The sequence below is a fragment of the Sphaerodactylus townsendi genome, linkage group LG12 (genome assembly GCF_021028975.2).
Source record: "Sphaerodactylus townsendi isolate TG3544 linkage group LG12, MPM_Stown_v2.3, whole genome shotgun sequence".
Taxonomy (NCBI): domain Eukaryota; kingdom Metazoa; phylum Chordata; class Lepidosauria; order Squamata; family Sphaerodactylidae; genus Sphaerodactylus; species Sphaerodactylus townsendi.
Window position 1 is genome coordinate 51,038,204 of NC_059436.1, and position 26,489 is coordinate 51,064,692.

General features: G+C 55.4%; 2 protein-coding genes across 2 annotated transcripts in view; one reads left to right on the forward strand and one right to left on the reverse strand.

The window, feature by feature from the left end:
- Positions 1 to 3,238, forward strand: part of PKN3 (protein kinase N3) — an 86,611-nt gene extending 83,373 nt beyond the window's left edge. The window contains exon 12 of the mRNA XM_048512171.1: positions 3,071 to 3,238. Within this exon, the coding sequence (XP_048368128.1) occupies positions 3,071 to 3,238 (168 nt within the window). The remainder of the gene's footprint in view (positions 1 to 3,070) is intronic.
- On the reverse strand, positions 823 to 22,084 carry ZER1 (zyg-11 related cell cycle regulator). The gene is made up of 10 exons (XM_048512172.1): positions 22,073 to 22,084; positions 21,799 to 21,972; positions 19,591 to 19,806; positions 18,446 to 18,487; positions 17,313 to 17,432; positions 13,772 to 13,887; positions 11,138 to 11,326; positions 8,933 to 9,030; positions 6,585 to 6,687; positions 823 to 3,646 (listed from the first exon to the last, which is right to left on the reverse strand). Exons 1-10 carry the CDS (start codon positions 22,082 to 22,084, stop codon positions 3,589 to 3,591), a joined length of 1,128 nt encoding a protein of 375 aa, XP_048368129.1. The 3' UTR covers positions 823 to 3,588.
- Positions 22,085 to 26,489: the final 4,405 nt, after the last annotated feature.

Genomic DNA, 26,489 nt, shown 5'->3' on the forward strand with positions numbered 1-26,489 from the left:
CAGGTGGCAGAGCTGGGAAACCCGGTTCCTCCAGATTAGATACACGAGCTCTTAACCTCCTACGCCACTGCTGCTCCACCACTCATGTGGAGGAGTGGGGAATCAAACCCGGTTCTCTAGATTGGAGTCCACCTGCTCTTAGCTGCTACACATCGCTGGCTCTCAAGAAACAAGACTCGGCTGCTCTCATTTGGGGGCGTTGTGAGCAGGTTCTTCCTGGCCATACAGTCAGTGCTTACGGGTTGTCAGATCCAGACCGCAGCCATTCCAGAACCAGAATCAGCCCTGGATTAAGCAGCTGCAGTTAGCTCCAGGCAGATATTGGAGGGGAGGCGGGGCGGTTTCTGCTTCTCTTCATGCTGGGACCCAGGTCTGGCTTGTGTTCTCCTTGGCCTCCTATCCCAAGCCTTTTAAAGGCCCAGTGGCCTGTCTTGACCTGGAAGCCCTGTGAGGGTGTGGCCAAGTCTGTGCAGGACCAATAGTGAGTGGCCTTGGAGCAATCTTTTCCCCATTCCCAACCCTAGGGCGGGGCCTCCAGACAGCTGCGTCTGGTGGTTAAAGGGCCAGCTGCCGATGATCAGCTGGCTGGCAAGTGGATCTTTACAGGCTGCATCTGTGGCCCCAGCGGGCCATGCGGACATTAGCGTTGGTGTCGCGGAGCACCAAGGGGAAGGAGCGCTCGGTGTCCCCCCACCCCTGCAACTTGAGATAACACAAGCAAATAACCCTGATTGTTTTGCGTTGCCCCTCCGATGAAAGGAATCGGCCGAGTCACGGATTACTTAAGCAAATTAGAGCTGCGTTAAATCAAAACAATAATACTGGAGGGAGGGAAATAATTTTACTTGTTTTCAGATGATTCACATACATGTCCCAGCAGGTGCCAACTCAGAAGAGGCATTCCCTTCAGAGTACGGGAGAAAGGGGAAGGCCTCCTCTAAGAGGACGCCTGCCGGTAATAGCTTACATACACATCTGTACGGAGACAATGGATAAAAAGGAATCCGGAGCCCAGTTAAGGGAGACTCTTTTCCAACTCACTGATTCTACTCATTAAGTGACTGCACATCTCAGCCCCCCCATCTGCTTCCTTGACGGAAGGGAATTGCCTTCCCCTGCTACACTCACATCCTCATCATGTTCTATGGAACTTTTCCTCGGCTCACGATTCTTAAGGCTCTTCTGATCTGAGACACTGAAAACTGTGCATCGTGGTTGGAAGAGAGATGACTAAGAGAGTTCGTGCCCGGCAGCCTTGGTACATCAGCACGAGAAAGCACAGGGGCTTTTGGCTCCTATTCACTGTGGGTGGATTCAGGCACCACGAAAAACTATAGCAGGGGTCTGCAACCTGCGGCTCTCCAGATGTTCATGGACTACAAATCCCATCGGCCTCTGCTGGCAGGGGCCGATGGGATTTGTAGTCCATGGACATCTGGAGAGCCGCAGGTTGCAGACCCTTGAACTATACTTCTAAACTGCGGTTTGATCAAATACCATGTAACTGTGAGATATTTGACTGCAGATAGCGGAACTAACCAAAGTCCAAGTTTCAAACAAGGGTTTGCAGCCGGCTCAGAATCAGTACATGAACTAATAGTGTTATGAAGTTACAAAGCATGGTTTGTGGAGTGACCCTGCCCATCGAGAGAGGATGTCATCGCTGCTGGGAGAAACACAAAAGAGGAAGAAGTAGATGGATTGGGGGACTATAGACTAACGAGGATTTGTTGCTTGCCTCTAGTAGAATGCAACTGGCGACTGTCGTGCAAAACCGCTGGTTTCAACAAACTGCGGTTTACAGCACCACCTGAATGTTATTTGAACACATGTGGCTTCAAGTCCACCCAGTGCCCTCCTAAGGCATGCGTTCCAAATGCTCGCAAAACGGCCATTGTTCTAGATTGGGGACGGAGGACAGGGCTAGAAGACAGGCAGGAAGAAGTCCATGAAGGAATTTTGGGGAAGGGTAAATGAATGCCTTCCGCTCTTCTCTATACTCTGCACTATCAGCCATGAAGGGCAGGAGGAAATCAACAGCCCCCTTCCCCCCCCTCTTCTGTTCTGCTCTATTTTCTCCCTGACCCTTTTGTGCACTCAGCACCTGGGAGAGCTGCGAGCATGCTCAGTCCTCATCAGAAAATGTTTTTCGTTTGTTTCAAATTGAAAAAAAACTAATATTTCCCTCAATGCCCACAGAGCCTCCCACGCACACTGAAACCCTACTCCTGTCCACGGGCGGTCCATTTCGAGGTCATTCTGATAGCCACAGACCTTTTTCATATTGGATGGAGGGTCCCAGAAAATAATAATTCAGCACAAGAAAGAGACTTTGCCCTCAGTAGCTTACAACACAGAAAGCAACCTCTTTGCCCTCCATGAAAGAAGCTGGTTCCTATATTAACAGCATGATAGCTCCGTGGTTTCGCACTACAGACAGAGGAAGAAGATTACATCTGGCAAACCCGAAATACATCTTCAGAAGAATCTGGCACGCCCATAGTTTTCTTGCCACAAGAGGCATGAGCTGTGTGGTCCACTGTGATGCCCGATTGCTTTAGGCCACAGCACTGTTATGTGCACCTAAACATTGATTTTCTGTTCCAAATAATTTGAGATGCAAATGCTTTTAGCCTTCCCTGGGGTGTTTTACTGACAAGCATCAGCACTTATAGTCAAGGTTTTAAACCTGAATTTCTCACCTGCAAGGGGATCTTGAACCCTTAACCTTCCGTAACCTCTGGGCCCGTAACCTCTGGGCCACTGGGGTCTCTTGGGAGTGGAGAAGGCTTGCTCTCTGCTTCACTTCAGAGAGGGAGGGGGAGGGGCCAGTATCTGTGGATGGCCAGAGGATGAAACTATAGCTCAGAAGGAGTCAGGTGACATCAGGGGACTTAAAGCATTCTGCCTAGCCTTACAAGGGAGCTGAGTCCGAACTGATTCCTGGGTCCGTTGCCCAGCTGCTCCTGAACTGGCCCGAGGCCCCTGCCCCAACACTACTGCTACTGGCACTTGTTTGTCTATTTCCCCACCCGACCGCACTAATTTTGGATCATCTGCTCTTTTGCAGGACCGTCACAAGACTTCATGCAACAAAAACCAGAGGGCAATAGTCCAGACATTTAAGGAAGTTAAGAAAAGAAAGGAGATGAAAGCTACAGATCCACCTTACAGCCAGTTCTTTGCGTTCACGCCCACTGGGTGCATCTCACGTGCTCTGGAAAAGGTCGGCAGATGACACGATGCCATCGTTGCTCTTTTTTTTATATACAGAAATCATAAACACACACAAACACACAAATCCCAATCTGTACTTCTCAAACAAAAGGAGGGGGAAAATACCCACCGCTACTTAACGGAACGCATTCTCTTGTGCAAAATGTTCCCCTGGCCACTGCTACTCATGTGCATTTCCACTTGCTGACGGTCTCTGTACATACACGCTTGTGCGCACACACACGCACACATACAAATATTCATAAAGGCTTCCTTCCGACAGCTAAGCTGGTGAGAAAGTCCAACCTATGTACAGTGAATCAGAGAGATGCTGGATCCAGTGCCGGCAAGAGACAGCCACGGTAGTCGCCTCTATCTTGACGTGTCCATATTCTCGTCCATAAAATTATTGCAATGTTCTATGACTTTCCTAGAAAGGAATCAAGAAAGAGTTGCAGGACATGGCAAAGGTGGGGTTCCTTACAACAAGAGAGGCTATAGATGGGAGAGAAAGGGCGGGGTGCCATTTATTTTAAAAATGGACAACCAGTTTTGTAGCACCCCATCCTCTAGGTCAGTGATGGCGAACCTATGGCACGGGTGCCAGAGGTGGCACTCGGAGCCCTCTCTGTGGGCACGCGCACACAGAGTTCGTCATGTGGGGGGCGCAAAATCACCCTCACACACACACACACACCTAGGCTGGCCTGGGCCACTGAGCACGACGGGCCTGGTGCCTGTGCTCCAGATGGCTGCTGCCCGAGGGGGGAGGGGGCGCGGAGAGGAGGCAGAGATGCTAGAGAGGCACAGAGCGGTGCGCGCAGGACTTGCTGGAGGCTAGAGCAGGCTGGGCCTTGCTCGAGCGGATGGGGCGGAGGAAGAGGGAGCCAACCAGTTTTTTCTAAACTAAAACCTCGGCATTCAGGTTAAATTGCTGGGTTGGCACTTTGAGATAAATAAGTGGGTTTTGGGTTGCAATTTGGGCACTCGGTCTCAAATAGGTTTGCCATCACTGCTCTAGGTTACTTACAAAATAAAGTTTACGGGACATTACAAGATATAAACAGAGAAGGCAGCAAAGAGCTATGGGAGCAACAAGGATACTAAAAAGTTTCAAAAAATTTCAACACATGAAAAAGAAGAAAGCCAGCTCCAGATACGGGGGTGGGGAAGAGTCCTCCTTCAGATGCTGTCCTCTTGCTTCGAGATACAGAGGAGGACAATAACCTGAATTGGCGGAGGTCTTCACACCCTTCTCTGGTTCCCCTTCACCACCAAAAGAAACCTTTTATCAAGGAACCCCGCATTTGATTCAAACAGTGAACTAAGTGTAAGAAACAGAACTGTGCTTATTTTGCAAAGTTGTGAACATTATATGTCCGGTGCTCCAAATTAGGAATGTGTCATGCTTAGTCTTACGTCGGCCTGACCATAATTCTCCCCCTGATGGAAGGTGGGCACGGTTGTCTGTCTCTTCCCCCACCCACCACCACCCCTCTTTCAAAAGCTGTCCTGGGAATCTACATTCCATTGTTGCTGTGAGACACCTGGGGTTGTTTCCTGTGTGGGCTGGCATAGAGAACCTTCCTAAGACGGGAGGCTGCAGCGTTTGGGACTCTTTAGTTTGGAGAGGAGACGTCTGAGGGGGGATATGGTTGAAGTCTATAAAATTATGCATGGGGTACAAAATGTCGACAGAGAGAAATTTTTCTCTCTTTCTCACAATACTAGAACCAGGGGGCATCCATTGAAAATGCTGGGGGGAAGAATTAGGTCTAATAAAAGGAAACACTTCTTCACGCAACGTGTGATTGGTGTTTGGAATATGCTGCCACAGGAGGTGGTGATGGCCACTAACCGGGATAGCTTTAAAAGGGGCTTGGACAGATTTATGGAGGAGAAGTCGATCTATGGCTACCAATCTTGATCCTCCTTGATCTGAGATTGCAAAGGCCTTAGCAGACCAGGTGCTCGGGAGAAGCAGCAACAAAAGGCCACTGCAATCACATCCTGCAGGTGAGCTCCCAGAAAGCACCTGGTGGGCCACTGCGAGTAGCAGAGTGCTGGACTAGATGGACTCTGGTCTGATCCAGCAGGCTTGTTCTTACATTCTTAGGGTAGAGATAAGGGACCCCAGCCGCATTCCTTTCTAGCTGAGAGGGAAGAGTTGCATTCCTCTGAGAAGGGGTGTGTGGCTTGGAGTGGGGCGGCTAGTCATTGCTTTCTATACCCTGTTTCCCCGCGAATAAGCCCTACCCCAAAAATAAGCTCTAGCATGATTTTTCGGGATTTTTGGAGGATGCTTGAAATATAAGCCCTACTCCAAAAATAAGCCCTAGTTACAGATTCCCTGGCGCAGCTAATCTGATCATGTGGGGGGCCCAAAATCATGGAAAAAAATAAGACATCCCCTGAAAATAAGCCTTAACACATCTTTGGGAGCAAAAATTAATATAAGACCCTGTCTTATTTTCGGGGAAACAGGGGTATTTGTAGAGGGATTTTGGAAAGGTTTTCTCAATGTCCGATGGCTTATTTTACCTGAACTGCTGTTTCTGAATAGGGGCTTTTGCAAAACAGAAGTACTTTTGTATCGTCGAAGGCTTTCATGGTTGAATTCAACTGGTTGTGGTGGGTTTTCCGGGCCGTGTGGCCGTGGTCTGGTAGATCTTGTTCCTAATGTTTTGCCTGCATCTGTGACTGGCATCTTCAGAGGTGTATCACAGAGGGAAGTCTGTTACACACTGTGTCTCTGTGATGCACCTCTGAAGATGCCAGCCACAGATGCAGGCGAAAAGGTAGGAACAAGATCTACCAGACCGCAGCCACACAGCCCGGAAAACCCACCAGAACCAGAAGAGCTTTGTTTGAACAGTCCCGGGGTCCTAACAGACTGCCATCTAATTGTGGGGCTTTGCTTCTGCAGTGTAGTATTCTGCAATCCAAAGCAGCTTTCATGACATCTATGCTGCTCCTGTTCACCTTACTGGGAAAACACCATGCCATGATGGCTACTAAAGCCCTGGTTGTCTTGGCGTTTGTGCATATCCCCTGCAGGCACACTACATCAGCCACATGGGCAGTACAGCCTCAGCTCAGAACACGAAGCCAGGCTTCGGAGCATAAGTCACACGGGGCGGTACAACTATGACCGCAAAGACTTCTCCAACCTCACCAATGTGTGCTTTCAGGGTGCAGGATGGCGACAGACGCGCAGTCCCAAGGAGTGTTATCAGAGGCCCTAATCACTGGAGGTTTCTGACAGTGAACACACAGAACAGCTGCACTTCCACTGATTATGTTCCTCCCTGTATTCAATAAAACCAAATAAATAAATGGAGTGCCAGACTTGTCCTAAGAGAGCCTACCTTCCCATTTCCTTGGTTTCTGGTCGTGCCGAAGTCATTTTAATCATGTCCCGCAGGAGGAGGAGCCCACCCTCTTTGATCAGTAGAGGGCAGTATTTGTCTGCTGTAAAACGGGGGAGGGAAAAAAAGATGGTTGGATGTATTGTCGAAGGCTTTCACAGCACCCAGATGGTTGGATTTTCATTTGCTCCTAATCCTGTTAGGTTTTAACCACCACCACCACCACCACCTGATGTTGTTTGGGCCTGAAAGGGGGAAGGAGTGTGTGGTACCGTATATACTTGAGTATAAGCCGACCCGATTATAAGCCGAGGCACCTAATTTTACCACAAAAAACTGGGAAGCTTATTGAGTATAAGCCTAGGGTGGGAAATGAAGCAGCTACTGGTAAATGTCAAAAATAAAAATAGATACCAATAAAATTACATTAATTGAGGCATCAGTAGGTTAAATGTTTTTGAATATTTATTTCAAAGAAAAACAGTAAACTGGCTTTGTAAGAGGAAAAGAGGGTCAACAAGAACAATATGGCGTCAACAATGACTTTAAAAGTACAAAAACCTTAGCTCAATCAGCAACCAAGCTAAAACACAAGAGTTAAAATCCTTCAAAACGTTTGCCAAACTTTGTAAAGACACCCTACCTGTTGCTAGGCCCTGAAACACACGACTGAGCATACTAAATTCCATTTAGAAACTACCGTATATACTGGAGTATAAGCCAACCCAAATATAAGCAGAGAGGGGCCTTTTCAGCATTAAAATGTGCTGAAAAGGTTGGCTTATACTCGAGTGTGCACGGTAATCTCCATGCACCAGGTCTGATTTTTGGAGCTCCACGAGAAGGAGCTCTGTGCAGGAGTCAAGAAAAAGAGCCAGGGCAGTGCAGTGGTTGGAGCGTCAGGTTAGGATCTGAGAGACTCAGGTTCGAATCCCTGCTCTGCCATGGAAGCTGGCCTGGGTGACTGAGGGATGGTCACACAGTCTCACCCTAATATAACTCACAACAAAACGTGACAATGAAACGGATGACAAGAGAATGGTGCAAGCCACTCTGGGTCTCTACGGTGAGAATGGCGAAAAATAAAGAAAGCAAATTGATAAATACGAAGAGAAGCAGATGGAAGAACCACCACTTGACTATTATTATTGTTGTTGCTATTATTCATCCTCCTCCTCAGCTTCAGAAGGTTCACAGTATACGTTACCTTGTTGCAATCCTGACAACAACTCTATAGGGAAGTCCAGTATTATTACATACTGTTAAAGCTGAGAGAAATGGGCTTTCCCAAAGCTACCTGGTGAGTTTGTAGCAGAGGCGAGATTCAACCCGGGGATTTCCTTACTCTTCCATCAAGTACTCTAAACAGAAACATGAGCTGGCTAAACAGCAAATGGATCTCTCTCCTGCCATTTCCTCCCATGTCAGAGCACACATGACAGTGAGGATTAATATTGGGATAAATAATGATTTAATGTTCATGGGTGTAATGGAGGATAGGAGGGTAGATAAAAAATATAGCTACAGGTATAAAATAATGATCAAAGCAGCACAAGCAACAATAGCTTTAGGCTGGAAAGAAGAAAAAAATGGACAATCCAGAAACGGTTGGAATACATCTGGGAACAAGGGACACTGGACATTTTCGACATAATAACGAAGAATAAACTGCGGCAAGATAAACAGAGCGAAATCGTGAAGATATGGACCATATACGCGGACTGGATGAAAGAAGCTGGAGTCAATGAGGAGAAATGGGAGGAGAAATTACAAAGAACGAACCTACTGTGGTTTGATGGACAAAACTATGAAAAAAATATAGGGGGCGGGGAAAAAAGGGGAAAAATGTATTGTTTGAAAACGAATGAAGAAGTGTGTTAATATAAAATGGAATATTCAAATGATACAATAAAAAATTAAAAAAAGAAAAGAGCACACATGACAAGGAACACAGCGTTGCTGCTGTCAGACTACTGAGATGTCTAATTCAATACTGTGCCAGTCTGCTCACAGTTGCCCTGGGCACAACCCTGGGTAGGTGTGATAATGTCATGTCATGTCATCGTCCTTAAGCAGAAGTTACTGGGGAGTGAATAGGAAGCGGCAGGGGTCTGCAACCTGCGGCTCTCCAGATGTTCATGGACTACAAATCCAATTGGCCATGCTGGCAGGGGCTGATGGGATTTGTAGTCCGTGAACATCTGGAGAGCCGCAGGTTGCAGACCCCTGCAGTAGACGGTGTATTTGGGAGGGGAGGAGACCAGGGGGCGTCCCTCCTCAGAGACACGTTTAACAATCCTGGTTCTAAAGAGGGCCACCACAAGAAAGCTCTCTCTGTACAGACTTACGGTAGACAGAGACAAGGTTGTAGAGCGCCCACGTTGCCCAGTGCTGGCTCACTGGAGAGATACCTTGAGGAATGAGTCGAAGGATTGGCTCGAAGGACCTGCACAGACAAGAATTCACGCACCAATGAACCACAAAAGACGCACCTTGAATTGGGGGACACCATCATGTGGGGAGGGAGGGTGGGCAGAGCACACCTGCCGCATCTCAACAAGGACGAAAAGGGTTAACGATGACACTTTTCAGGCACATTCTTTATCCCACCACGTTCAAAACTATCTTTGGTTTCAGAGACATCTGTCTCAGGCGGTTTCCGCACAGCCAAGGGAGAGACCCTGCATCGGCATTAATCGTGCCGATGCAGGGTCTGGGGCCGTTCGCACAAACGGCCCCATGGGATGCGCAGATGTGAGCAAGCTCCGCACAGCCGCGTATTCCCCTCCCCTCCCCAGCCCCAAACACCTCGTTACCTTCTGCTGGCAGCCGCGTCGCTCTGCCGTCGCTCTGAGGAGGGAAGGTGACACCCCCCCAATGGCCACAGCGACAGCTGAAGCACCGGAGACCAGGGGGCGTCCCTCCTCAGAGCGACGATAGAGTGACGCGGCTGCCAGCAGAAGGTAACGAGGCGTTTGGGGCCGGGGAGGGGAGGGGAAAACACTAGCTTCCACCCACTGCCGTTCGCATGGCAGTGGATGGAAGCCGGCGTTTGCAGGAAAACTCGCTCCCCAAACGAGTTTTGAATACACCGTTTTGGCGGGCACAGAGCGCTGCTGCATTGATTTGGCAGCGGCGCCTGTGCGAAGGGTCCCTGCCCAAATGCCGTTTTACCGGGCTGAAGCCGTTGCTTTCAGCCCGTGCAGAAACCGCCTCAGAGTTTATCACAATTGGTGGAGTTAATGAATTGTTTCTGGTGTACCTTCTTTGTGAGTTTCCCAGACGGATCTGGTGTACTTGTTTTAAGCAAGAGCGAGTATTCAAGCCCACTTAACACAGGTCAGGGATTGAACTGTGGCTTGGTGGGAAGGACATACGCTTTGCGCGCTGTAGGTCCCACACTCATTCATCAGCATCCCAAGGAGCAGGTGATCCCCCAGTACTCTGAGAAGCAGTGGCGTAGTGGTTAAGAGCAGGTGTACTCTAATCTGGAGGAACCGGGTTTGATTTCCCGCTGCGCTGCTTGAGCTGTGGAGGCTTATCAGGGGAATTCAGATTAGCCTGTACACTCTGAGACACGCCAGCTGGGTGTCAGGCCTGTGCCATTCCAGGCCTGGCCATTCGCAAGTCCGCAGTCCAGCTACAGATGGCCCGGCCATTATCATCGCTCAAGGCTACGGGGGCCTCCCTCTTTTGCTTGCTGCACCTAGTGCAATAGAGCTTAACCGTTTCTCCTTATCTGCATTCTTGGAGGAGTAAACTGTCTGTACCAAACAATGCTGCTATTCTCACTGTCCTTTCACATGCTGAAATTATGGGAATGCGAGGTTGGGGGGGACACCAGGGGTTGAACTAAACTGTAAAGTATATACCAGGGGTCAGGGAGCCAAACCCCTCAGTTTCGGCTACCTGAACCTGGGATGACACAGTGCCAATAAAGCTCTCGAAATCTTCCTGAGTCTTGTTGATGACTGGAGTAACAGACCCTTGCTTTGGGTGACCTTGGGCTAGTCACAGTTCTTCGGAGCTCTCTCAGCCCCACCTACTTCACAAGGTGTTTGTTGTGAGAGGGGAAGGGAAAGGAATTTGTAAGCCCCTTTGAGTCTCCTTACAGGAGGGAAAGGGGAGATATAAATCCAAAATCTTCTTCTAAGCAATACTGTCTTTAATAGACCAACAGCCTGACAACTTGAGCCGGCTACCTGAAACCAACTTCCGCCGGGATCGAACTCAGGTCATGAGCAGAACCTTGACTGGAATACTGCAGCTTACTATGCTGTCCCACAGGACTCGTGACTTACTGGAAGGCAGTTTTAATTACTTGTGCCATACTTGTGACAAGATGCAAGACAGACTCCAATGCTTTGAAAATAAAAAAAAATCAGAGGACTATGGAGGTACTAATATTATTTTTTTGTAAAAAAAGAAGAGGCTGCAGAAGTCAGCCTGCCCCTGACAAAAATTCAGTGGTAGAAAGATTCACTCTTAGGAGCTAGATCCCACAGCAGCTAAACAGACTCCCTTTTCACAGCGGTGACCCAATTCCTGTTCACCTGTAATTAATGTTTCTTCTGGAGTCCACGTCCCAGCGTTGAATTGCTGCCCACATCCTGTCTACAACTTCCTCTCTGCGTGGCTCAGCAATCGCCCAGGCATCCGGTCCATCGAACATGATGTGGGAGAGGACCCCGCAGGCGTTGTAGGACACCTCGATCCCGTCCGCTTCGCTGTCCAACAGGTTGCTGTCACAAAACATGCCACCAAAAGTCAACAACTGCTTGGGTTAGGCAGGACCCCACCCTGTACCGGTAAATGTGAGATGCATGTATCCCAGGGCTCTTACAGGGAGAGATTCAGGTGGGTCTTGGTCTGAAGGAGCAGAAAAACATTTGGGTCCAGTAGCACCAAGTTATATTCAGGTTCGGTTCTGTCGTTCCCCCCTGCAATACCCACCCTCGGGTGCAGAGATCTGTTTATTGAACACAATCAAGAGGGTACAGCAACCAGCAATTTATTGCTGGAACTAAAGTTCAAAACAGCAGGTTGTATCTGGTCAGGTTGCACGGGGTCAATTTCAATTGTAATGACCCAAGGACATGGACAAGTTGCTTGTGGGGTTGCGCCTGACCGCCTGACCTTTGAATCATTGCCCACTGTGGCTAATTACATCTAGCCGGGGAGGATTGGCTGGGTGGGTCCAGGAGGTGGTGAATGCCTCCCTGGGGCATGGGAAGATGCGCTGCATCAACCGCTTGTATTATCAGTATGCCAACAAACATTAAAGTGCAAACAGTGAAAAAGTGCAAAAAACAACTGTGCAATATTCTCATGCAACTCTATACGATATGGCACATCAATAACAATAGCAGCTCTTTGGTGTCGTCTTCAAACAGTCCTTTTAATTAGTCCGTATACATACTAGGACGAAACCTTTCTCTTGAAGACTATCAACCGATTCAACATACTGCGTTCCCTGTATTCCGTCAAACTGACTTGCTTTACGTATTATAGATAAGCGGACTGGTCTTGGCCAAGTCCGATAGTCACAATTAATGGATTGCGCTACTGTCACCGTTTTCGGTTCAATCTTCTTTAAGGTGATATTCTCACACCCATTCTTTTTCCATTCAATATCCCCTTAAAGAATTATCCCAACCAAGACTGACGAATTAATCATAATCTGAAGAAGATTGAATCGAAAACGGTGACAGTAGCGCAATCCGTTAATTGTGACTATCGGACTTGGCCAAGACCAGTCCGCTTATCTTCATGCAACAAAATCAGTTGTGACGGAATACTAACGCAGCATGTTGCTCGGTTGATAGTCTTCAACCGAAAGATTAGATCACAAATGCGTACTCTGGACTAATTAAAAGGACTGTTTGAAGACGACACCAAAGAGCTGCTAACAAACCAGTCTGATAATGTCATATCTACTAGAAGTAGCTACTGAGAATATTACACAATTTTGCAACTATTTAAATGTTTGCACTTCAATGTTTGCTGGCATACTGATAATACAAGCGGTTGATGCAGCGTGTTTGTTTCTTGAGTAATTGTGTACGTTGCATCCATTGAGAAATTGATGCTATGAATGGGAAGATGCCTCAGACCTTGCAGGGGACAGTGGTGGGCACCCTCCTGAAGAGGTCAACAACTACCACCAAGTAGCCAACATCTGCTTTTGGGGGAAGGTCCTGGATGGGGGGTAGCAGCACAGTTGCAGGCACACTTGGAGGAAACTGATTTTCTAGATCCATGACAGTTGGGGTTCAGGCAGGGATTCGAGACAAAAACAGCCTTGGTAGCCCGGACAGATGAACCTCCTCAGGGAAAAGGACAGAGCGGTCACTTGTCCCTGTTGGTGCTTCTAGAACTTTCAATGGCCTTTGATACTTTTGACCACAGTATCGTTCCGGAGCGGCTGCAGGGGTTAGGACTGGGGTACTGCAGTGGTTCTCATCCTACCTCAGTGGCAGGCTCCAGAAAGTAGAAATGGGGGGCAGGTGCTCAGGGCCCTGGGAACTCTCTTGTGGAGTCCTCAGGGCTTGGACTAGTCTCCTATGTTATTCAACATTCATTCATTCATTCATTCATTCATTCATTCAACTTAAAGGCCGCCTCATTCCCGAAGGGCTCGAGGCGGCTCACAACACAGCTGTTCTTCAAGACAGCAAATCAAAACAACATAAAAACTTAAACCTATTAAACCTATTAAACCACATAAAAACTTAAACCTATTAACCAATTAACCAATTAAAACATCTACATGAAGCCACTGGGGAAGGTTTACAGCAGCTAGTTTTCGGACCATAACAGCCTTCCACAATAAAATGAGCCAAGTAACTTAATGCAAAGGGGAGAGAGATGGAAGAGGAGGAAATAAATGTGGCCGGGAATTGCATCAACCCAGAGATGGCCGTCCTAGGAGCCAACCATTGGGGTCCTGACCAGTGGCTGAGAGGAAGAAGGGCCACGTTGGCAATGTCTGGAGCACCACGGATCTGAATGGAGAGAGCGCTTTCTGCAACCATCTCCCGATGTTTGATGTCAGATATGGAGCTTATAAGACTTAACACGCCGCTGCCATCAGATCAGAGGAGAACACAATTCAAGCAACCAACGCATGTAAAAACGTCAGCAGAGGCTGCTTTCAGTTCTTTACGCTCCATAAGGGATGCACCCACCTGAACACACTGATGAACTGTGAGGTCATCAGCTGGGGGCGGAGTTCTTGCACCTCCGCCACATTCCCCAGAAGGCCCAGCATATTGCGGTGCAGCTCCTGTTTGTTTGGGAACTCCTGAGAAAAGACAACAGAGGACACACGTTTGGCTACAGAAAAAGGGGCAGCAGGATGAACAGCTGGTGTTGCGTAACAGCTCAGAGAAGCCTTGACGGGGGAGTAGAGTCTAGGTCAGTGATGGCGAACCTATGGCACGGGTGCCAGAGGTGGCACTCGGAGCCCTCTCTGTGGGCACGCGCACAGAGAGTTCGTCATGTGGGGGGTGGAAAATCACTCCCCCCCACACACACACACATCTAGGCTGGCCTGGGCCACTGAGCACAACGTGTGGGCACCGCAGTGAGCAGGGAGGACTCGGCTGGCGGGCCTGGTGCTTGGTGCCTGTGCTCCGGGTGGCTGTTGCCTGAAAGGGGGGCGCAGAGGAGGCAGAGATGCTAGAGAGGCACAGAGTGGTGCACGCGGGACTTGCTGCAGGCTAGAGCAGGCTGGTCCCTGCTCGAGCGGGTGGGGCAGAGGAAGAGGGAGACAACCGTTTTTTTCTAAACTAAAACCTCAGCATTCAGGTTAAATTGCCAGGTTGGCACTTTGCGATAAATAAGTGGGGTTTGGGTTGCAATTTGGGCAGGCGGTCTCAAATAGGTTCGCCATCACTGGTCTATGTCTTGCATGTGGGACGTTTCTGCTTAGGGCTGAGGCTCATTAGGAGAGCATCCACTTGGCAAACGGAAGGCCCCCAGGTTCAATCCCCAACATCTCCGGTTGAAAGGATCAGGTGAGATGAAAGACTCGCACCAGAGACCTGAAGACTTACTCCCTGACCGTTTCCGCACGGATGGAAAACAGCACCCTAGGGATGGTCAAAACACCGTCCCTGGGGTGCTGTTTGCACAGCTGGTGCTCGCTCCCCACAACTGGCGCAAAGACGCCACTTTTGAACTTCGCTCCCTGAGCGAGGTTTTTCAAAAGTGGTGTCTTTCCGCCGGCACAGTGTGAAGCACGCCGGCATGAGGGTGCTGCTTTTGGCCCCTCTGGTTGCCCGTTTACTTACCTCTCCTCCCTGCGCAGCTCTGGATGGCTGGAGGGACACGCCCACGCTGCCCTCCGGCCCCCAGAGGACAGAGGGAAGTGTGGGCATGTCCCTCCAGCCGTCCAGAGATGCACAGGGAGGAGAGGTGAGTAAACGGGACGACCCATGGACGACTCCATGTGGAGCCACCTCTGCGAGTCGCCGCAGCTTCGGGGCCACCCACATGTTATCGTGCGAGCAGTCCCGAAGCTCCACCGGCATGAATTATGCCGGCAGAGAGCCGTTTCCTGCCGCTGTGCAGAAACGGCCCCAGTCTCAGTAGTCATCTCTGATCTTGATGGATTGCAAAGCCTGGATCGGTATAAGGCAGCTTCCTGACCTTCCTGGTCCAATCCCTGGCATTTCCAGCTGGGACCACCAGAACAACAACAACAACCACCTTTATTTGGCATTTAAAAATAGGTTCTAGAGTGTTGCCAGACATTTTTTAAATACAATTCAAGAGTACATTCAAAGCACAGACAGGAAGACTATATAGCAGTATACATTACTTAGAAAGTTCTGACACTTGTAAAAGAAATTTTGCTACTTTTTCCAAGAGCACGACATCTGTGTTGCTTAACAGAAGCTCCACAACAGAGCAGTCAGAGTCTCCTTCAGATTTGTCTACGGCCAGCCTGGGAGAGAAATTCCTGATGCCCACATATCTCGGACAGTCAAAAATAATGTGAGCAAGAGTCTCCACTTGGTTTTTACAGTGTGGACAAACCCGATCCTGGAGAGGGATGGATAAGTAGCGATGGGAAGGTATTGGATCTGGCCCTTGTGAGCACCAGAACCTGCTTGTGCTTCAGGGTCATTGTGTGAGGCTCCTTACCCTCCATACGACTCCTTTCTCAGCAGTGAGGTCTTACTGAACTCACTAGATGTCCCATCTGCCACCATCCTAACCCATTTGCAAAAAACAAGGAAATTAAGAATAGGGGGTTGCCATAACATAAAGAAGCACAAATAAGCCTACAAACATTTGAAAACACCTCATAACTGCAGCATACTGTTACCATTTTGGCTTTGTGCCTCAGAAAGAATGCTTTAGCAAAGGGCTATTCTACCTTAAGCTGCAGGTTTTGGACAAGATGGCCAGTTTCGATTCCCTGCCCTGGGAAGGGCACACCTGTTCTCCAGCCCACAAAGGATATGCAAAAGCCAGCCAATTAGCCAGCCAATCAGGAGTCCTATTCTCCCCAGCTAATGCCTCCCTGTTCCACTACCGGAGAACTATCCAACCTTAATCGGAATTGGAATACCCTGGAGTTGTAAATTCATCAACTCCACCTAAATCTAATCAAAAACTGGATGCTCCCTGACTCTGACTTATCAAACCATCATCAACTGTATTGATTTCTCTCGAGAACTGAAACTCTGTTTTGTCCAGGAAAATTGGCTCTGTAAACATTGCCAGAGGGTCAAATTTTCCTATATCTGGCCTAGCCAAACGTAAGCCCCTGGCCCAACATTTTCTGGACTACCTTCGGTTCAGTAACTCTGCACCTGACGTCAACTTTTTCTGCATTTGACGCAGGTGTTAGACCAGTGGTGGCGAACCTATGGCACGGGTGCCAGAGGTGGCACTCAGAGCCCTCTCTGTGGGCACGCGCAAACAGAGGCCCCCCCCCCCCCCCCCCCCGGCCACATCTAGGCTGGCCTGGGCCGCTGGGCTCGATTATTAGCATTAAACCTAAGACCTAGTTTTGGGGAAGCAGTGTAGGTAACCCTGTTAAGTGCTATTAAATCCCACTGATTTTCATGCGAAGAACTAAAGCATGATCCTTTTCCTGGGAGTAAGCTCGGTTGCTGGCAATGGGGCTTGCTTCTGAGAAAACCCTCCTAGGGTCGTGATTCACCCATTGGAAGAGTTGCACGGCTGCTTCAAAGCAAAGCCACCAACTACCACCAAGCCTACTCCTGAGTAATGCACGCCTCGGAGCCCACCGTTTTTTCTAAACTAAAACCTCAGAATTCAGGTTAAATTGCCGTGTGGGCCCTTTGCGATAAATAAGTGGGTTTTGGGTTGCAGTTTGGGCACTCCGTCTCGAAAAGGTTCACCATCACTGTGTTAGACCCTTCCTCCTTGGACCTTTCTCTTCTGGATCTGGTAAATAATCACTTTAACCTCTGCTACTCCCATGCCTCCTTCACCTCTATCAAAATCTTAGGCTCCTTAGAATTCTCTGTGTATGTGTGTGTCCTTGCCAAATTGTGTGTATAAATTCATTGTTTTATTGTATAAACTTTGTTGGAGATCCCATAGCCTGTCCTTTCACAGCGTTAAGGTCTGATACTGCTAATGCCCTAAGCTAAAACGGGACAGACCCCCCACCCCACTAATTTGGGTGAGAATATGCTCACTTTTTTTACCCACAATAAGAACTACTAGCCCGCAAACTTCACGCACCTTCAAGCACTCCAAGAACAGTTTCATGCCGCTATAGTTGAGAAACATTTCACAGTTGTCGGGGGTCTCGTCTGTGATGTTCCACAAGGCGCTCCAGGAGAATTCCATCACCTGATCGCACTGCCAGAGCAGAGGAAAGGAAACATTAGGAACAAGCCACAGATGCCACAGATGCAGGTGAAACGTTAGGAACAAGATCTACCAGACCCTGACCACAGCCTTGAAACTCACAACAACCAGTTAAAACCTGAAGTTTGAAGTTCGGGAGGCCAGCAAGATGGACTGGACATGTGGGTTGCCTCAACCAAAAGCCAGGTGGAACAGGCCCTGGTCCCTGCTGACAGAGAGGACCACCAGGCTGGAGCCAGGGCCGAGAAAGTGCTGGCTCTGGTTGAGGCTAGTCAAATGTCATGGCTCAGTTGAATCTCTGGCCCACCAATTACTACACTGTCTCAGATTCAAGGAAATCAGATCCAAGTATGTGAATCTTACTCCTTTACATTTACCTGAACTCCCCGATTTAATTAGATTATACTGCTTGTTGGACAATCCTGATCCTTCTCTTCTCTGTATGACTTTCTTCTGTATGACTTCCAGACTTTCTTCTGGAAATTACTAAACGCCAGTAGATTTCCTTCAACCTAACATTTATTTCCTGTATTGTATATGCTTTTTAATCCGTTTTTTATTATTGTTGTACTGTTGTCTATGCCAATAAAGGCTTGCTAAAGGATAGTCAAATGTCCTTGGGGTCAGGGACCACCAAGAGGTTACTTTAAGGATGTCTTGGACTCAAATTCCATTTGACTGCTACATAAGAACCTAAGAAAGAGCCTGTTGGATCAAACCAGAGTCCATCTAGTCCAGCTCTCTGCTACTCGCAGTGGCCCACCAGGTGCCTTTGGGAGCTCACGTGCAGGATGGGAATGCAAGGGCCTTCTGCAGGCTAACATGGCTACTCCACGGGACACAGAATGCCACTACTTGCCCACCCAGTCACAAAACAAGCCACAACCTTCCTTCATCTCACCCTAAACAGAGATGGGCCTGAACCAGCTACCAGCCTCTGAGCCACAGCGGGCCAGATGCCTGGATTCTACTCCGAGCCCTTTGGGGGAGGGAGACCGTCTTACCGTTTTGTCCACCAACTTCTTCTGAATCAGCTTCAGCATCGTCTGTTGGCAAGAGAGAAGCAAAAACAACATGAGAGTTCACAAAGGGTAGCAGAGAAAATGAAGGTCACTTGGCAGTCACCAAGGAAACAGCACAGGACATCATGGACACTGCTTTGACCAGAGGGTTCTTTGAAGTGAAGCTACACAAACCAACGGTGTCCTTTGAACAAACACTCCAAATCCAAATCCAAAACCTTTATTAGGCATAAAACCGGAGTGTGTCATGAGTTCCAAATACAATAAAAAGATCATTATTTCACAACTTGCAGTACACAGAGTAAAAATGTAGCAACAGCTTCAGAGATTTCAGCATTAGAGTTATTTAGAAGCTTAGCCATTTTTATCTTATCAGAAAGGAGCATAAATCCTGTTGGTAATACAGTTCTCAAATCAGTTCTGATGTTGTTGTATTTTGAACAGTGAAGTAGAATATGAGAAAGTGAATCAGTTGTATTAGGACAGAAACGACGGCAACGCTCATTTTGTGGGATATTAGAGAAGCGACCTTGAAGATGTACTGACAGAAAAGAGTTGCACCTTGCTCTAGTCATGACCCATCTGCAATTGTAATTAACAAGATGTTCCAGGTATCTAGCAGGGCTAGATTTCTGAGGGATAATCCCAAAGAATATTGGAGAGCAAGAGCTTTGCGCTTTGCTCAGGAGAAATTGATATTCTTGATCGAATAATCTAGACTTTAAGCGATGGTAAATCTCCGGAGCAGTGAGCATTTGTAGGGCCTCCCAAGAGAACAAACACTCAACGCAGTTCAATTCACTCTAATGCTGTTCACAGAACCTCCAGTTCACTTTCAGTGGCACAATCAACAGAACGAGATGATTTCTTGTTCTTAACAAAGAGAGATCTCTGGAGATATCTTAATAGCACAAAAGGAGCAGTAAATGCAAATAGGGCCTGATTGTGGTTTCCAACAGCTGCTGGATTATGTGTGCGACAAAAACCCTATACCAGGGGTGGCCAACCTACGGCGCTCCAGATGTTCATGGACTACAATTCCCACCATCCCCTGCCAGCCCTGCCCTATACAAACCACGCCAAAATGTAGCGATCGTTTGAGCTGCTGCCTCTGGATCAACACTAACCATGACAAAGCCCATCTTGCCGACCATTTCCTTATGGTCATTGTCCACCTGGCACACCAGGGCGTTGCAAAGGTGCACAGCGATGCGCTGGATGGACTCGTCCTGCCGGGTCGGGTTGAGGATATTCAAGAGCAGGTCATTGACGCGACGGTACTGGAATTCCAACTCCTCCGGGATGCTGAAGTTGCAGAGGGTCAAGCAGCAGTTGCGTTGCACCTGGGAAAGGGAACCAAAGGCGACTGATGCCTGGGTTGGCCAAAAGGATCATCCTATTGACACTGATGCTTTCTGTCAGGGTCCCGTGGGCCCTACAATCCCAGCAGCGCCTACCACACAAGCGCAGGAATTGGTAGAAATCATTTAATGTAATCATTTCATCAGTAGAACTCATTTAATCAGTAATTAATCTAAAGGAGATCAAAAGGAGCCCAGGGCAGCTGTTGGCTGCCGATGGTTCTGCCTACCTAGGGCTTAAAATAATATTACTTAGGTACAGGTTGGAAAACATAGGGGCTAAAACATCCCTGTTTTATCCCCCACAAATCAAATCAAGTCCCTTTATTGGAATGAACTGGATTCCCACAATAAGGGAACTTCCTTTGTTAAAGAGCCTGTCCAGCCCACTCTGGCCTGAGCACAAACTGCGGTTTCAGCAAGCTTCAGCCAAAGTCAATCCCTGTCCCCAGAATCAAAGGCTGCAGACAGGCCCACAAAGGCCACACATATAGGGCCTCTGGTGCTTTTGAAGGCTCAGGTTTCCTCTGAGCAGGTAAGGCTCTCATAAGCAGCCTAGCTCGGTCATGGCTGGCAACATCCAACCACTGTACTGCGCTCTAGGCCAGGGGTCTGCAACCTGCGGCTCTCCAGATGTTCATGGACTACAATTCCCATCAGCCCCTGCCACCATGGTTGCAGACCCCTGCAGGCGAAGCTGTCTTAGGGATTTGCAATGAGTTCAAAATGCTGCTGCCGCATCACTTCCTGGAGATGTGTGCAGCTCAAGTCACAGCTGACCTCTGGCAACCCCCTAGGTCAGTGGTGGTGAACCTATGGCACTCCAGATGTTCATGGACTACAATTCCCATCAGCCCCTGCCAGCATGGCCAATTGGTAGGGGCTAATGGGAATTGTAGTCCATGAACATCTGACGTGCCGTAGGTTCGCCACCACGGCCCTAGGTCTTTCAAGGCAAGAGACATACAAACCCACTGTCTACCTCTGAATAGTGAGCCCGGATTCCTTGGGGGTCTCCCATCCAAGTACTAACCAGGGCCGATTCTGCTTAGCTTCCATAACCTGACTACACTGGGCTAGCCTGGGCCATCCAGGTGAGGGCGGCGTTACGTAAATGGACACCTGGGTAGGTTTTACGTGTTTGGAGATATGTTGTGAGCCACCCTGAGCCCAAAAGGAGTGGGCAGATTAAATCTAATCTGATAAAATAAAATAAATACAAATACAAATAAAATGTGTGTGTAAGTGTTGCAACCTTCACACAGGTTTCCACTTTGGGCTCTGGGCCTAATTCAAAGTGCTGCTTTTAAAGCCTGAAACCACAGGTGTCAAACTCGCAGCCCTCCAGATGTTCATGAACTACAATTCCCATCGGCCCTTGCCAGTATAGCCAATGCTCATTTGGGAGGGACTAAGGGGAATTGTAGTTCGTGAACATCTGGAGGGCCATGAGTGTGACACTCCTGCCTTAAACAATGGGGGTCCAGGATACACCAAAGGTTGCCTTTTGCCATGCAAACCGACCAGACTTTTAAGCTCTTCCTCAGGGGTTTGGCTTTGTGGGCCTCCCTTATGTGAGATGCACTGGGTGACGACACAGGCTCCTTTGGAAGTCCCTCCCCAGGGAGGCCCCGTGGCCCTTTCCATGACAGCCTCCGGGCAGCTGATGAAAATACTATTCCAGAGGGCATTTGGTTGTAACGCCCGCCTGGAACTGCTCTTGAATTTTTTTACATCATTGTTGCCTCTGGGGATTTTTTTGCTCTTGGTTCTGGTGGTTCTTATTTTATCGGTCAAGATCTATCACAACTGCCCAAAGAATTGGCCGTTGCGAGACTAACGGAAGGTTGTCGCAAGATCACACCCAAAGTTTCGTATTTTAACGGCGCAGGACTGCATCGGATGTAGGGTTGAGATTCCAGAAGGGAACGTCCCCTCCCGGAAGAACGTGGCACCGTTCAGCGGCGCGCTCACCGTCACTTCCTGGTACGACTCCATGCCGTTCAGCACCACTTGGATGACTTGCCGCCGCAATTTGATGCTCTGCTCCGTGCGGTATTCTGCGCTGGTGAGGTAGAAGAGGGCGGCGCTTCCTGTCACCTGGATGTTTTTGTCGTATTTGTGACACTTGAGGGCAGTGATCACCAACTGCAAAAAAAAAGGCACAATGCTCTACTAAGGGTGTGCACTTTAAACAACCAAATGCACCCAAAGTCTAAACAAAAGTTATGCCTTGATTAAATCAGACCAGCGTCCACATTGTCCAGTATTCTTTTTCCAACAGTGGCCAGCCAGATGTTTCTGGGAGGGCCTTTAAGAAAGAGCTGTTTCACCAGGCTTATTGTTGAGGGAAGCAATGGTATCCATCTGTCGGCCTTCTTTCTCCTTCTCCCTCTCCTCTTCTCTTCCCTTTTCCCCTCCATAATATGAGTGTGAATGCTGTGTTTTTGAGGGGGGGTACTCTTTTAAATTTTAATTGTTATCCCCTTAGAAGAGATTATTGCGCCGGATACAAGGGTCTGCAACCTGCGGCTCTCCAGATGTTCATGGACTACAAATCCCATCAGCCCCTGCCAGCATGGCCAATTGGCTGATGGGATTTGTAGTCCATGAACATCTTCCCCCCCCCCACCCCCCCCCCCCCCCACCCCCCCCCCCCCCCACCCCCCCCCCCCCCCACCCCCCCCCCCCCCCACCCCCCCCCCCCCCCACCCCCCCCCCCCCCCACCCCCCCCCCCCCCCACCCCCCCCCCCCCCCACCCCCCCCCCCCCCCACCCCCCCCCCCCCCCACCCCCCCCCCCCCCCACCCCCCCCCCCCCCCACCCCCCCCCCCCCCCACCCCCCCCCCCCCCCACCCCCCCCCCCCCCCACCCCCCCCCCCCCCCACCCCCCCCCCCCCCCACCCCCCCCCCCCCCCACCCCCCCCCCCCCCCACCCCCCCCCCCCCCCACCCCCCCCCCCCCCCACCCCCCCCCCCCCCCACCCCCCCCCCCCCCCACCCCCCCCCCCCCCCACCCCCCCCCCCCCCCACCCCCCCCCCCCCCCACCCCCCCCCCCCCCCACCCCCCCCCCCCCCCACCCCCCCCCCCCCCCACCCCCCCCCCCCCCCACCCCCCCCCCCCCCCACCCCCCCCCCCCCCCACCCCCCCCCCCCCCCACCCCCCCCCCCCCCCACCCCCCCCCCCCCCCACCCCCCCCCCCCCCCACCCCCCCCCCCCCCCACCCCCCCCCCCCCCCACCCCCCCCCCCCCCCACCCCCCCCCCCCCCCACCCCCCCCCCCCCCCACCCCCCCCCCCCCCCACCCCCCCCCCCCCCCACCCCCCCCCCCCCCCACCCCCCCCCCCCCCCACCCCCCCCCCCCCCCACCCCCCCCCCCCCCCACCCCCCCCCCCCCCCACCCCCCCCCCCCCCCACCCCCCCCCCCCCCCACCCCCCCCCCCCCCCACCCCCCCCCCCCCCCACCCCCCCCCCCCCCCACCCCCCCCCCCCCCCACCCCCCCCCCCCCCCACCCCCCCCCCCCCCCACCCCCCCCCCCCCCCACCCCCCCCCCCCCCCACCCCCCCCCCCCCCCACCCCCCCCCCCCCCCACCCCCCCCCCCCCCCACCCCCCCCCCCCCCCACCCCCCCCCCCCCCCACCCCCCCCCCCCCCCACCCCCCCCCCCCCCCACCCCCCCCCCCCCCCACCCCCCCCCCCCCCCACCCCCCCCCCCCCCCACCCCCCCCCCCCCCCACCCCCCCCCCCCCCCACCCCCCCCCCCCCCCACCCCCCCCCCCCCCCACCCCCCCCCCCCCCCACCCCCCCCCCCCCCCACCCCCCCCCCCCCCCACCCCCCCCCCCCCCCACCCCCCCCCCCCCCCACCCCCCCCCCCCCCCACCCCCCCCCCCCCCCACCCCCCCCCCCCCCCACCCCCCCCCCCCCCCACCCCCCCCCCCCCCCACCCCCCCCCCCCCCCACCCCCCCCCCCCCCCACCCCCCCCCCCCCCCACCCCCCCCCCCCCCCACCCCCCCCCCCCCCCACCCCCCCCCCCCCCCACCCCCCCCCCCCCCCACCCCCCCCCCCCCCCACCCCCCCCCCCCCCCACCCCCCCCCCCCCCCACCCCCCCCCCCCCCCACCCCCCCCCCCCCCCACCCCCCCCCCCCCCCACCCCCCCCCCCCCCCACCCCCCCCCCCCCCCACCCCCCCCCCCCCCCACCCCCCCCCCCCCCCACCCCCCCCCCCCCCCACCCCCCCCCCCCCCCACCCCCCCCCCCCCCCACCCCCCCCCCCCCCCACCCCCCCCCCCCCCCACCCCCCCCCCCCCCCACCCCCCCCCCCCCCCACCCCCCCCCCCCCCCACCCCCCCCCCCCCCCACCCCCCCCCCCCCCCACCCCCCCCCCCCCCCACCCCCCCCCCCCCCCACCCCCCCCCCCCCCCACCCCCCCCCCCCCCCACCCCCCCCCCCCCCCACCCCCCCCCCCCCCCACCCCCCCCCCCCCCCACCCCCCCCCCCCCCCACCCCCCCCCCCCCCCACCCCCCCCCCCCCCCACCCCCCCCCCCCCCCACCCCCCCCCCCCCCCACCCCCCCCCCCCCCCACCCCCCCCCCCCCCCACCCCCCCCCCCCCCCACCCCCCCCCCCCCCCACCCCCCCCCCCCCCCACCCCCCCCCCCCCCCACCCCCCCCCCCCCCCACCCCCCCCCCCCCCCACCCCCCCCCCCCCCCACCCCCCCCCCCCCCCACCCCCCCCCCCCCCCACCCCCCCCCCCCCCCACCCCCCCCCCCCCCCACCCCCCCCCCCCCCCACCCCCCCCCCCCCCCACCCCCCCCCCCCCCCACCCCCCCCCCCCCCCACCCCCCCCCCCCCCCACCCCCCCCCCCCCCCACCCCCCCCCCCCCCCACCCCCCCCCCCCCCCACCCCCCCCCCCCCCCACCCCCCCCCCCCCCCACCCCCCCCCCCCCCCACCCCCCCCCCCCCCCACCCCCCCCCCCCCCCACCCCCCCCCCCCCCCACCCCCCCCCCCCCCCACCCCCCCCCCCCCCCACCCCCCCCCCCCCCCACCCCCCCCCCCCCCCACCCCCCCCCCCCCCCACCCCCCCCCCCCCCCACCCCCCCCCCCCCCCACCCCCCCCCCCCCCCACCCCCCCCCCCCCCCACCCCCCCCCCCCCCCACCCCCCCCCCCCCCCACCCCCCCCCCCCCCCACCCCCCCCCCCCCCCACCCCCCCCCCCCCCCACCCCCCCCCCCCCCCACCCCCCCCCCCCCCCACCCCCCCCCCCCCCCACCCCCCCCCCCCCCCACCCCCCCCCCCCCCCACCCCCCCCCCCCCCCACCCCCCCCCCCCCCCACCCCCCCCCCCCCCCACCCCCCCCCCCCCCCACCCCCCCCCCCCCCCACCCCCCCCCCCCCCCACCCCCCCCCCCCCCCACCCCCCCCCCCCCCCACCCCCCCCCCCCCCCACCCCCCCCCCCCCCCACCCCCCCCCCCCCCCACCCCCCCCCCCCCCCACCCCCCCCCCCCCCCACCCCCCCCCCCCCCCACCCCCCCCCCCCCCCACCCCCCCCCCCCCCCACCCCCCCCCCCCCCCACCCCCCCCCCCCCCCACCCCCCCCCCCCCCCACCCCCCCCCCCCCCCACCCCCCCCCCCCCCCACCCCCCCCCCCCCCCACCCCCCCCCCCCCCCACCCCCCCCCCCCCCCACCCCCCCCCCCCCCCACCCCCCCCCCCCCCCACCCCCCCCCCCCCCCACCCCCCCCCCCCCCCACCCCCCCCCCCCCCCACCCCCCCCCCCCCCCACCCCCCCCCCCCCCCACCCCCCCCCCCCCCCACCCCCCCCCCCCCCCACCCCCCCCCCCCCCCACCCCCCCCCCCCCCCACCCCCCCCCCCCCCCACCCCCCCCCCCCCCCACCCCCCCCCCCCCCCACCCCCCCCCCCCCCCACCCCCCCCCCCCCCCACCCCCCCCCCCCCCCACCCCCCCCCCCCCCCACCCCCCCCCCCCCCCACCCCCCCCCCCCCCCACCCCCCCCCCCCCCCACCCCCCCCCCCCCCCACCCCCCCCCCCCCCCACCCCCCCCCCCCCCCACCCCCCCCCCCCCCCACCCCCCCCCCCCCCCACCCCCCCCCCCCCCCACCCCCCCCCCCCCCCACCCCCCCCCCCCCCCACCCCCCCCCCCCCCCACCCCCCCCCCCCCCCACCCCCCCCCCCCCCCACCCCCCCCCCCCCCCACCCCCCCCCCCCCCCACCCCCCCCCCCCCCCACCCCCCCCCCCCCCCACCCCCCCCCCCCCCCACCCCCCCCCCCCCCCACCCCCCCCCCCCCCCACCCCCCCCCCCCCCCACCCCCCCCCCCCCCCACCCCCCCCCCCCCCCACCCCCCCCCCCCCCCACCCCCCCCCCCCCCCACCCCCCCCCCCCCCCACCCCCCCCCCCCCCCACCCCCCCCCCCCCCCACCCCCCCCCCCCCCCACCCCCCCCCCCCCCCACCCCCCCCCCCCCCCACCCCCCCCCCCCCCCACCCCCCCCCCCCCCCACCCCCCCCCCCCCCCACCCCCCCCCCCCCCCACCCCCCCCCCCCCCCACCCCCCCCCCCCCCCACCCCCCCCCCCCCCCACCCCCCCCCCCCCCCACCCCCCCCCCCCCCCACCCCCCCCCCCCCCCACCCCCCCCCCCCCCCACC